This window comes from Amborella trichopoda, chromosome 9, assembly GCF_054954075.1.
Source record: "Amborella trichopoda isolate Santa Cruz 75 chromosome 9, AtrichopodaSantaCruz75HAP2 v2.0, whole genome shotgun sequence".
NCBI classification, from domain to species: Eukaryota; Viridiplantae; Streptophyta; class Magnoliopsida; order Amborellales; family Amborellaceae; genus Amborella; species Amborella trichopoda.
In genome coordinates this window covers 5,302,464-5,314,523 of record NC_142344.1, presented here as the reverse complement: position 1 = coordinate 5,314,523, position 12,060 = coordinate 5,302,464, and the positions used below count along the sequence as shown (strand labels likewise).

Genomic DNA, 12,060 nt, shown 5'->3' with positions numbered 1-12,060 from the left:
TACCTCTTTTCTATGTTTCTCTTACCATCCAGCTGTCCAATTTTAATCAAGTGAGCCAGCCACCGTTTGATCTAGATATGATGCATCAGAATATTCTTTTTTATTTTTTTATACAAATTGTATGAATATGAAACTTGGTACGGGCCATCTTCTCATTAGAACGTACCTAAAAATAATATTGAAAATATTTTTTCGATAAAATATAATGACTAAAATAACCCTTAAAACTTTTAGGGGTATTTTGGTTATTTTATTTTTATTGAAAATATTTGTTTTATATTTTTTACAAGTGCAAGTTTAAGAGAGGATTGGATACCCAAAACTTAGTGTTGAAATATTTTGTAAAAAAAATTAAAAATAAAATCATGTAAAGACATCATATTGTGATTGGAGCCATCTTAGCCGTCCATTCATAATGGACGGTTGAATAAGGGGAGTTATATAAGTTTTATGTTTTAGGGAAAACATAAAAAGCTTGTCCATGTTTTAAAACCCCATCGGCTTAGTGAACTAGCCATCTAGGAAACCAATCTAAATTTGTCGATCCAGATCGGTGATATGACCGATTGTTTTCTATGTAAATCAATCTAAATTTGTCGATCCAGATCGGTGATCTGACCGATTGTTTCCAATGTAAATCATAGATTTGCCCAATTCCCTCACATAGACAACCGGTCCCCCGCCGGTCGATTCCTAGATTTCAACAAAAACTAGGTTGCCCATCCATTCCTGATCCAGATAAGCCGATTTCAATTTGGATATGTGATTTTTAACATACTGATTTGCCCTTTATTTCAACATCTTTGGAGATTTTCGATTTTTACTTAACTTTACACTTCTTAAGTTTCGGTTTCTATATTATATTGCACATAAGAAGTTACGACCATGGTCCAAGCATGAAGTATAACTTGCAACAGCTTAAACGCTATTAAGAAAGAGGGCGAGTTATACTGAGAATTGCTTTCAACCTACACTCTTATGCGTTTTTTTCAAAACCCTGACCCTAATTATTCTGCGTGATGAGATGATACACGATAATGGCGTCCATTTCCACTGTCATTTCTCTACTGCATCGTAGTTCCAGTTTTTCATCGGTAAACCCTCATCTCTGTGTTCATTGTCCATTTCTTTTCTCAACATTTGGCTATGTTTTGCCCTAATTTCTTCAAATGTGATTCATTTTTCAGCCTGGAGCTTGTGATCATGGAAATTCGTGGAGATTTCTCGGCAAGTATCGTTACTCATGTTTTGAGCAAAGAATGGGTTTTGTTGGCTGGAAATACCGGGCAAAATATTTTTCTGAGCTTGTATGTATAGGAAGGCGTTGTCATAAGTGGAACTTGGGGTTTTTTGTGAGGGCTAGTGGTGATATTTCGAGGCCTGATGATAACCAGAACAGAGAGCCATGGAAGAGAGCTTTAACTGAATCTAAAGTGATTGAAGCATTGCAAGGAGTGATAAACAATATGCCTCCTCCAAATTGGAAGGTATGTTTTTGTACACCTTCTTGCAATTTTCCGTTATTTTGTTTCTGTTTGATTGGTTAAATGTGATTCTAGAGATTCAGTAGTGAATTAAATGAAGGATATGAAACTGTATTTATTTGAAGCAGTAAGTACTGCTAGAATTGAAATCACAACGTTTTGTTGTGCTGGTGGTTGGCCCTTGCACAAAGTTGCGTTCTTTTTCATTTCTAGTGACTGACATTGACCATCATGGTTTGAAATATGATTGTGGCTTGATTTGTAATGGCTTTAAATGATTTGAGGAGTCAATTAACATTTTTATTTTTAATTTTAGAACTTCAGTTACAATCCCAAGCTTACAAAGGGTTTAACAGAAAATTTTAGATGTGAATGCGTATATGGCAATTTCAGTGCAAAGTGGGCCTTTATCTTGGATATTTTTCAATCAATAAGCATTGGAATTGTATTTATTTTGAATATTGGTCCAGAGTCTAGACTAAGAGCAGAGAACTTGCATTTTAGCTATTTCAAAATTTAAACTAGATGTTCTCATTGCTATTTATACTATTTCTTCTGATTCACTCGGTTCACAAGGTGATCATAATGCAGTGGAAACGATTGTGTTGGTACAGTTTTTTTTATCAATGTCAAAAATTTCACTGATCTAAACAAACATAGTCAAAGAGATTGAAACCAAGGAGACAACAAGATATCATCCCAGTGGCACAACTCCTACTGCAAAGAAGTCCCTCTCATGAAATGGACAGAGAAACTTTCGGATTACACCCTCATTGGCTAAATGTGCATAATTAAGAGTCAATTCACAATGAATTTCATATTTCTATCTACAAATAGTTTTAGCTTCACCTCAAGCTTCAACATATTAATGCTGATAGTAAAGTCCTTGGTAACTTTGTGAAACTCTGTGGGGTAGTCAATATGTTACTTGAATATACTACATAAAGCTAAATTTGCTTGAAATAGGCATCGTATTGATGCTTTTCTTCCTCATTTGTCTAAACTTATACTGTGTTGAGATGAGAGAGGATTGTCTGATGGGGATATAATGCAACATATGAGCTGTCACAGACATAATAATTGAATGCCTTTATCTTTTTTTTTCATAATATCATAACTTGATTGCATTGTAAACTCGTTTGAAATTGATATATTTTTGTTGTTATTATGAACTGAGAATTTTGAGACCCTTATGTTTTCCTTCATGCAGTTTATTAATGGGATAGGATTAACGTTTTCTGTAAGTTTGTGAGGGTATTATCTTTCTAAGATATTACTATCTCTGTTTCCTACTTTCTGGAATATACTGTCTTACTGACAATCTTGGTTTAGTATATAGGTTGACACAGTATCTGTAATTCCCTAAATGGACTGAACAGATGTCTTGTCCTGTGATACTTTTTACTATGATTTGTTGTATGTGTTGTGCTTTCTGGGTATGTTTCTGTTAGGAACATGTTAAAAGTTCATATTACTATGTATGCCAAGGTTTGTGGTTCGTGCAGTTGAAAAGTGGGATCACAATGGATGCAATAGGTTTGGGTGTTCTCATTACAATCATTGTGAGTATCCTTCGAGCATTTTTGGTCATGAAAGTTGGTTCCAAACACCGTGGATCTGTGGCTGATCTTGTAAAGCGTGGACAGATCCGATCCGATAGAAGAGGCATGTATGTTTTTTCTGTCATTTCTTCCTTGGTTGCAAATGCTCATCCTTGATGCCTTCTGCCTGAGTTTAATTGTGGAGCTCATATCATTAGTTGATTGTGAATTTATGATACTCTTTTATTTTACTTTCACTAACTTTGACACTGAGTTTCTTTTGTTGTGTCTATTGATCTCTTCGTTATCTTCCAGTCTCCAGGCATGTTTCTTTTCTTTAAGGAGTTTCCTCTTGGAAAGTCAAATTCTTTGCCAATTGTTTGATTGACTGCTTCTATTTTTTGATATCTGTAAATATAGCATTGGATCAACCTTTCGACTTGTGAAACATGTTAATCAGATAAAGGAGATAATCCTGTCCCATGAATGAGTAAGAAGTTTTATATTTCTAAATTTTGATTAAAAGTTCTCTCCTAGTTGGATGATGCAACTGCCAGTTCCTCCTCCTTAATTACTTATTACCTATGGTTCTATTGATACAACTGCTGCATGTTGTTTTGATTTCTCTATAGAGCTCTGTGATTGTGGGCTTGCAACTTGAAAAAACAGATGTTAATCTTTTTTTATTTTTTCAGAAGGAAAATGAGTAAATAAGTGACCATTCTAAAGTTATGTTAATGTAGCCTAATGCAATATCTTAAACTGAAATTTACCCAGACTGAGCTCTAATTTCGCAGACACTGCTTTCAAAGCTACAATTGTTGGAACTCTTCAGTGACAAAGCTTTGTGTAATTTTTCACAGATCAAAGCCTCTCATATATGATGACCCTTTTAACAACCCATTGGTGAGAGTTGGGAAGGGCAACTCCACTGTCAATATGTTCGGAAAGGTTTATCGCTTGGCCCCTGTAACCCTTACCACAGAGCAACAAAAAAGTCATCAGAAAAGGAGAATGCGTGCATATCAGTGGAAGAGACCAACTCTTTTCCTTAAAGAAGGAGAACCCATTCCACCTGATGTTGACCCTGATACAGTGAGATGGATCCCTGCAAATCATCCTTTTGCAACTACTGTCGATGACATTGATGAAGACTTGGCACAAAAAAATGTCAACCAGAAACATGGTGTTCCATTTCGTATCAAAGCAGAGCATGAAGCACTGCAAAGAAAGCTGGAGATGCTACAAAATGTAAGTATGGAGGTACGTTGCATGCCATGATTGTTTGTAGAATTCCCTAACAAATGGATTTTGTCTTGCTTGATAAGCGTAATGGAATTATAATTTCAGGATTCCATTTGCTTCTATGGCAATTTGCACAACCAAATTTGTTGATTTTTTACCAGATATTGCATAACATGATTTACACTATAATAGAAAGTATTACGAAAGATTTAGGAGGTATGGTCAAGTTCTGAACCAATTGTGAATTGGGTTGAATTTAAAATCTGATAAATGGCCGCCTACACTAAAGACTATTAAAAAATTAAATCATGGATGCTGATAGAAATTGAAGTTTGCACCAAGTTTCTTGTCATTGTCCAATAAATTTTTGACAGATGAGGTTAATTTCCTCTCCATTCTGTGGATCAATATATGTTTCTTTGAAGTGTCCAACTGGTTTACCTAATTGATTTGAAGAAGCTTGCATGATTCCTGTCTTACATAATTTAAATTTTCTTGTCTGATGGATATTGAACCTCATTTTCAGGACAAAAATGGTACATGTCAACATGTATTGTATCGGTACATATATGCATCAATGTGCACATGTATATTCATGTGTACATGCGTATTTGATTGTTGTTCTAATTGCTGCGTTGATAGGGATTTATTTATTTATATATTTATTCCACCTGACACACGCACACACACACACACACACACAGAGAAAGATTGGAGTAACCCACCTTACAGAATCTATGGGAGTTATTTGGTAGTGGCATAAACGCCATTCCACCAGCTATTAGGTCTCTAATCCAATGGTAAGGAACTCCCGGGTAATCAAATACAAGGGATGTCCTACTTGACAATTGCCAGTATATATAGAGAAATGTTGGAGTAGAAAAAGTTATCTGCTATTTCTTCTGCCAGGTAGTGCTGAATCTGTTATAGTCACCTTTGGTTGGATATGGTTATAAAATATTGTGTAGATAAACTTCACAAATTAGTTATATAAGTGGATATACTTCTGTTCACTTAAATTTACTGCTGCAAGTATCGCCCACATATCTATTTATTCACGCATGATCAAATACATTCACATATTCGCCTATCTAAGTGTGCTCTATGTCTGATCCTGACTTGATCTTCAAACTCCTTGTCTCCGTACTTTGCATATATATAAATAACTGTGTTTGTGCGAGGTTGCGTGCACGCACGTGTGTGTGTGTGTGAGAGAGAGAGCGAGAGTTTTAGAAGTTGCAGGCAATACACATATTGTGCTAAGGCTTGACTTTGATCAATCTGTGCCTATCAGGAACAAAAGTTGAACTCCATGACAATAGAAACTGGCTCCATCCGAGAACTCGAGAGGCCTTTTAAACCATCTGGTCGGCTACAAGAGCAACAAGAACAGAGCCTAATTGATAACCCAAGCCCTGATAATCTTAACCCAGAGGAACCCCAATCAACATTTGAGAATAGGACATCACCAACAAACTCCACAAAGGAGCTACTCCCCTAAGACCCTAAGAACAGAAGGAAAAGTTTTCAGTCGATGGTTGTGTACTTCCTGTGATGTGGTGATCATTCAAAGGGGACTGTATAGTCGAGAAGATTAATTCAAATGCAGAGATGCTGCTTGGATTTGTTGTAAATGAGTTCTGTTCTTTTTTGCTTTTCTATGTGAAGTATAGGTATGCCAAGATTGTTTTGTTTGCTGAGTTTGATTTTAAATTTCGAAGTCAAGCATTTGGGCCCGTAACTTTACATTTACTGTTTTTAAGAGAGAGATTTGGGCTATTACCTAGTTATTCTTAGTATATTTGGCGTTAAATTGTACTATTTTGTGTAAAAATGCAAATATGGACAAAAAATTCCAAAGTTGCATGTACTAGATCGAGGAAGGGCTCCCATAAATGCTCTATATATTCTATGCATTGAGGCTGGGCCTCTCACATCTGAATTGTCTAATTGTATTCAATAGTGTAGATCAATTTCACCCGAACCTGTTTGAAAAACTAAAGAGGAATATAACCCTGCAATAAAATCAGTAGAGGTGCAACAATACATCCCATCCCTGATCTACAAAAATGGCGTTCAACTCTAAAAGAAAGAAAGCCCAGCCTACCGCATCAGTTTGCATGGGGAGGCTATAAATCAATCAATATTTCATGCTCTTGTTGCATAAAGATTCCTTGCCTGCTGCTTTGGTACCTAATCAAACTGACTTATTGAAAAATGACTATTAACATCTCTCTCTTTCACACACACACAATCTCTCTCTCTCTCTCTCTCTCTCTCTCTCTCTTCATTGTTTCAGTCATGAGGCCTCCAAACATGCTGTACTTCACAAGATAATTGGCAACATCTGCCCTCCAAGAAAATCTACAACAGATGGCATAGAAAATGTACTTCACTCATGAAATTCTTAATAAAAGGACACTAAGAAAGTTGAACACAACCTCCCAGACTTGTCAGTAACCTGTGCGTAAGAGAGAGAGAGAGAGAAATAGAGGGGGACGTTGGGGGGGGCATGGCAGAAGAGGGAGGCATCTGGTTTAACCCAAAGGTTCAAATACCTTGGAATCCTTTTCTCAAATGGACAGGCCTCAAATTATACTTCGCCTATCTAATTACCACTTCTCAGTATCTATACCGCCACTGGCATCAGTCAGAGTCATCCTCATCTCCATCATCAAACATTGCAGCCATTTTCATGGCCAGCTTTGCAGCCATCTCCCTCCGCTGAAAATCAGGCATCAACCTCAAATTCTCACGCATATGACTAATCTCACACATCAATTGCTCCAAATTCTCATCCCTACCACCCTCTATGATTTCCTCTGAATTACCATTTTCAACCTCCCTAATAACAGGTTCTTGTCTATAATGAGGATCTTCAGTCTCTCTCATAACCGAGTCTTCTTGTTTAGACAGAGGATCATCAGTCACCATAATTCCTGGCTCTTCTTGATTAAAATTAGAGTCTTCAGCCTCCTTAATAATTGTCTCTTCTTGTTTAGAACTAGAGTTTTCAGCCTCCCTATTAGCTGGTTCTTCTTGTTTAGAAATTAGGCCTCCTGTTGCAGTCAAGGACTCAACCTTAGCCTCATCGGTTAAGGAGCGGACTTGTAACTCACTACCAACTTCGTTTATTAGTTCTCTTGAGACCGACAATTCAGTTGGGGTGTTAAAGGAAGCTGATGAGTTTTCCATGTGATCCCATGGTTCTGCAGAGCCATTGGATAGCCGTTCATATTCAATCTCGAACTCTGAGTCATCTGAGAAATCTGCTGATATAGATCACAACAATATAACTGGTATCAATTTTTACAGAGAGTAACAAAACTAGTTTGTCTCTCTCTCTCTCTCTCTCTCTCTCTCTCTCTCTCTGAGTTTAGCGACAGTTTCTTTTTTTATTTCTTGTGTAGTTCAGCGGTAGAATCAAACTTAGGTTGTCTAGTGTTTTGTGGCAGTTTCATCAGAGAAAATATTATTTCTAATTTGCAGTTTCAATAGAGAAAAGCAAGAAGGAAATATACTTACCATCTCTGTCAATAGGAGGATGCATGTCCAGTTTGTTTTTCATAGATTTCATGATCATTCCAGGCCACATGTGGGCAGAAAGAGCTCCTAGGAGTCGTTCAATGCCTTGTAGATCACCATCTATTGACAAACCTATCAAAAATATGGGAAAAAAATCCTTGAAATTTCATTCGACATACTTAGCCTCAAATAAATATGTTTCATTCAACAATAAAGATGGGATGGTACAATGTAAATTAGAATATAGAAAGAGCCCTATGGGCTGCTTGGGTGTACCACCCAGTCTATTTTGACTAGCAGTAAACACCATTATGGTCAAAACCACTCTTTTCTGAAATGAAGTCATAGCATTTAGGGCTTTAATTGTAGTATTTTCCTAACAAGCGGGGTTAGAAAGTATACAAAAACATGTTGAAGAGTTTCCGCAATACTGTGTTACGTTAACATATTAAGCACGTTCAGTGATCCACCCAAGCATGCCCTTAGTGTTTGCGCTTTCTTCATTTTTGCGAGAGATACTCGGTTGATACTTGATAACAACACAACCATAAAAAGCTTCCCACTAAGAAACAAAATAGCAACTCAGGAACGTGTCTTAACAGTTTAGAGTTTATATCAGAACTAGTTACCGCCCAACTATCCAGCAAATCAGCCTCCATAAGCAATATGCACTAGTTCACACAAACAATAGTTACTATCATACATATCCAAGAAGACGAGACAATTTCCTCTTCATGGAATTCTAAATGTCAGGGAAACCATGTCATTTTTCTATAGGTAACTTTCTTTGAAACCAAACTAAGGATCTTCATGATATAACCCCTTCAAAGGCTTGCCCTACTCTTCATGAAGACTTATAAATTTTTTCATGATTTACTGTCTCAAACACAGAATAGACCACATATAAATGCACAAATTTCAATTAAAACTCACATGTGCTTTAAGCTATGATTTCCAGTTCATGGGTGATTACTTAGCCTGATTATTGGGTGATCACTTGGCTAATAGAGTGTTGGGAACTTTGAGGGATATCAATCAATCTGTATGAAGGTCGGATAAGGTCTTTTAACATATGATGAAATTTCACTTGCTTCAAGAGATCTGTGGCACATGCATACATACATACATACATGATACATGCATGTGTGTATATATACATACATGCCTACATACGTAAAGCAAACACAAGCATGTGTACTCTGAATTTATTTTTTTTACCTACCAGAAGACAGAAAAAACTAGGTTCAATGCTTATCATTGAAAGAAAGTAAACTGAGGTTCATTACTAGTACAAGTAGTGTAACAAAGGAATCCTCGTAAGAATCAGTTCTGCATGAGAGCAGCTTATTCTTGGAGCAAGGGGAGAAACTCACATCTATCAAAGTCAGCATTGGCTGCACACGCTTCAACGTATTCGATACCATGTTTTCCACACCATTCCAAGCATGATTTCTTGATCTCTGAGGATTGTTCATCTTCTTCTTCCCCCAACAAGCTGCTTCCATCAGTCTCACGGATTCCGTAGTCCATGAATTCAGGGTGTGGATCGCTGGAGGATTCCCCAAGCTTCTGTAATCGCCTTCGATACTCTGCATGTGCAAAGTGACCGGGCAAAAGATCTGCTTTGTTCCCAATGCACAATAATATATCAAAATTTTCGATGTCCACACCAGAAGAAACCCATTCTCGGAGAACCCCAAATGATGACATCTGCAAATATCGTAATCAACAGCTTAATGCATCATTTACAGAATTCAATTTGAGGATTTGTTTCCCCAACATAATACTCTCATTTTTTGCTAAAAATGGCAAAACTGAATATGAATGTATTTTCCCATGGTTAAGTATATCATATTCCCATGCACTATGGAAGACAGTAGCTCTTTGAGTTCATCACCATTGGACGAGTAACGGCAGTCATGGAGAGAATGGGATGGGCAGGTCTTAATTTAGAGGATCCCACTCTCCACCACCACCTGTCATTTTATCAGTTGGCGTCGACCGCAATGGACTATGGTTTCCGTAAGCCTTTGGAATATAATCTATACTATCCCTTTTATTATATGAAATCATCAAGGGCCAAGGTTCCCAACTTGACAAGGTTCTCTTTGATAAAAACAAGTAGTTGTCTATCTTTGGGCAAAACCAGCTGCTTGTTCGAGTGGAAAAGAAAGTCTGGGGTTCTTACATTGTTCATGTCGAAGACCATCACCAGTGCTGCTAAGTGATTGGCAATTGGGGAAGTATCCATAATCGTTCCAGTTTCAAGATGTGACATCCATATAGAAACATCAGCTGCGTAATACTTTGTATCGATGGTCCACCTTATGGAAGAGAGAGAGAGAGAGAGAGAGAGAGAGAGAGAGAGAGAGAGAGAGAACAAAATTAAGTTGCCATATGAGGAACAAAACATGCGCAAGAATAACTGATTTGCTATCAGTAAATTCAACACATAACTGATTGAAATTTGAACCCCACAAAAACAAAAGTTCATCAATTGAAATAGAACACTAACACTATCCATATAAAGGTAATAGGATATAAGCTACCCATGAAAATTTTAAGAAGAAAAAGAACTTGCATAAACAGAGGTGCAGCAAGTACCTACCCATAGCAAGAAGGCTCATATGACGAATCAGAGACAAAATCTGTTGAAAGCATCCCTGATACACAAGGAAAAGTAATCAATTACTAAAAAAATGATGCCTACAGTCATTTACTTTCAGCATACTAAGATCCATAAATTACTTATCCCGTTTTATTTAGTGAAATCATAAAAAACCCATGCAGTTCATCTACTGAATAGCTGAACCTTTCTCGGCATTCATCATGATTCATTAAAGGGATAGATTTAGCATAAGGTTATTCGAGAAGGTTGGAATGCACAGAGGGGCAGATTCTGATCTTTAAACAGAAAATACAGCATCATATCACAGCCAAAAAATCCATCAAGCTACTTGATTTCAATGAAAACAGTATATTAATGAATGGTAGCATATTATGTAAAGCCCCAATAACGCACATCCATGTAGGAATCCTGAAAATTGCAAAAACCTAGTACAGATTTGATCTTGGCAGCAACAAGATTAACGAAATAGCAATAATCTTAAGACTCTGCTCAAAAGAACTAGGCATCAAAAGGTAAAAGAGTCAATAAAAAACTTCATTTATGAAGTTTTTACAGCCTAGTTTCCGCAAAATGTGAAAGAACAAAAAGAGACTAGGTAAACCATAAGCAAATTTTTCTTAACATTTTTTTGATTGGGTATTCTCTAATGATGCTTGAGAACATAAATATGAAAACCCAATATCAAATCACCAAAAAATTAAGTGAAATATCTTCGATCCGGCATGAATCAAGAATGATGCAAAACAATGAAAAGAGTATAAGTTGAGGGTGAGCTGGAATCAATGAAGGAAATTAGGAGAAGGGTGAAGAATTACTTGAGAGAATTGTGCGCTTTCCAACATTTGGGGCCCCAACCAATAAGATGCCTGGCCTTTCCTCAGGATCTACTGAATCCACCCTCATTTCCCTTCCCATTCTCTCTCTCACTCGCTCTCCGTAGGACCTTTCAGTTTCTTATGAATCCGCGCTCATTTCTCTACCCTATCTCGCTCTCGCTCTCGCTCTCTGCGCAGGGTCTTTCAGTTTCTTTGTGCCTACCTCGTTGTCTCGAGTCCTTTTTGGGGGAAGGGAACCGAGAAAAGCGAAAAGCGAAAAGACTGCAGCTTCGCGAATGAGCATACTGTAAATTTGGTCCCTCGCAGTAAATACATAGCTAAGGTAGTCCCCTTTTGTCGGCGGGGATGTGAATCGTGTGATCCGCTCACGACCAAATGAAAGGTGCTATCTTTTGTCTCCGCGGGAGCAAATTGTATGCTTGTTCTCCCGGACAAAACACGCACATGACGATAAATAAAAAAAAAGAAGCAAAAAATGTGAGTCCCTATAGACTTACACACCTAGATCCACCCTTCAAAATTTTCGGGCGGTTTGTATCCAAAGGCCTATTCATAACAAGTACTTCTAGAGTAAGTGTTTCTATTTTTCTTTTTTAACAAAAGTTACTTAAATTTACTAATATAAGGGAACTACACTATCAAAATCAAAAGAAAACTAACAACAAATATTCCCATTAATAAGATAACCCCAAAAAAATGACGCCTTGTCTAGCCAACTCATCCGCCAAGGGTGGCAATGGGCCGGGCCTGCCTTGGGTACTCGGCCCTTGTTCCCATAGGCCTGGCCAGCCCAGCATACC

General features: G+C 37.3%; 2 protein-coding genes across 6 annotated transcripts; one reads left to right on the top strand and one right to left on the bottom strand.

Annotated features, from left to right (window-relative positions):
• The first annotated feature begins 930 nt into the window (after positions 1–930).
• On the top strand, positions 931–6,049 carry MCD1 (multiple chloroplast division site 1). Of its 4 annotated transcripts, none has more exons than XR_016041098.1 (5): positions 931–1,094; positions 1,188–1,487; positions 2,990–3,149; positions 3,889–4,276; positions 5,565–6,049. XR_016041098.1 is itself a non-coding variant. In XM_006855586.4 (5 exons), the coding sequence occupies exons 1-5, from the start codon at positions 1,038–1,040 to the stop codon at positions 5,769–5,771; spliced, it is 1,116 nt and encodes a 371-aa protein (XP_006855648.2). In that variant the 5' UTR covers positions 931–1,037; the 3' UTR covers positions 5,772–6,049. The 4 variants fall into 4 exon arrangements, 2 of the variants coding, with proteins under 2 accessions (XP_006855648.2, XP_011627521.2); XR_016041099.1 differs by having other exon boundaries at positions 3,889–4,288; XM_006855586.4 differs by having other exon boundaries at positions 2,990–3,153.
• A 406-nt stretch (positions 6,050–6,455) lies between these two features.
• Positions 6,456–11,463, bottom strand: LOC18445447 (GTP binding protein). Of its 2 annotated transcripts, none has more exons than XM_011629218.3 (6): positions 11,240–11,463; positions 10,404–10,458; positions 9,984–10,119; positions 9,169–9,505; positions 7,796–7,927; positions 6,456–7,542 (listed from the first exon to the last, which is right to left on the bottom strand). In XM_011629218.3, exons 1-6 carry the CDS (start codon positions 11,337–11,339, stop codon positions 6,917–6,919), a joined length of 1,386 nt encoding a protein of 461 aa, XP_011627520.1. In that variant the 5' UTR covers positions 11,340–11,463; the 3' UTR covers positions 6,456–6,916. The 2 variants fall into 2 exon arrangements, with proteins under 2 accessions (XP_011627520.1, XP_006855647.1); XM_006855585.4 differs by having other exon boundaries at positions 6,456–7,539.
• Between the last annotated feature and the right edge of the window lie 597 nt (positions 11,464–12,060).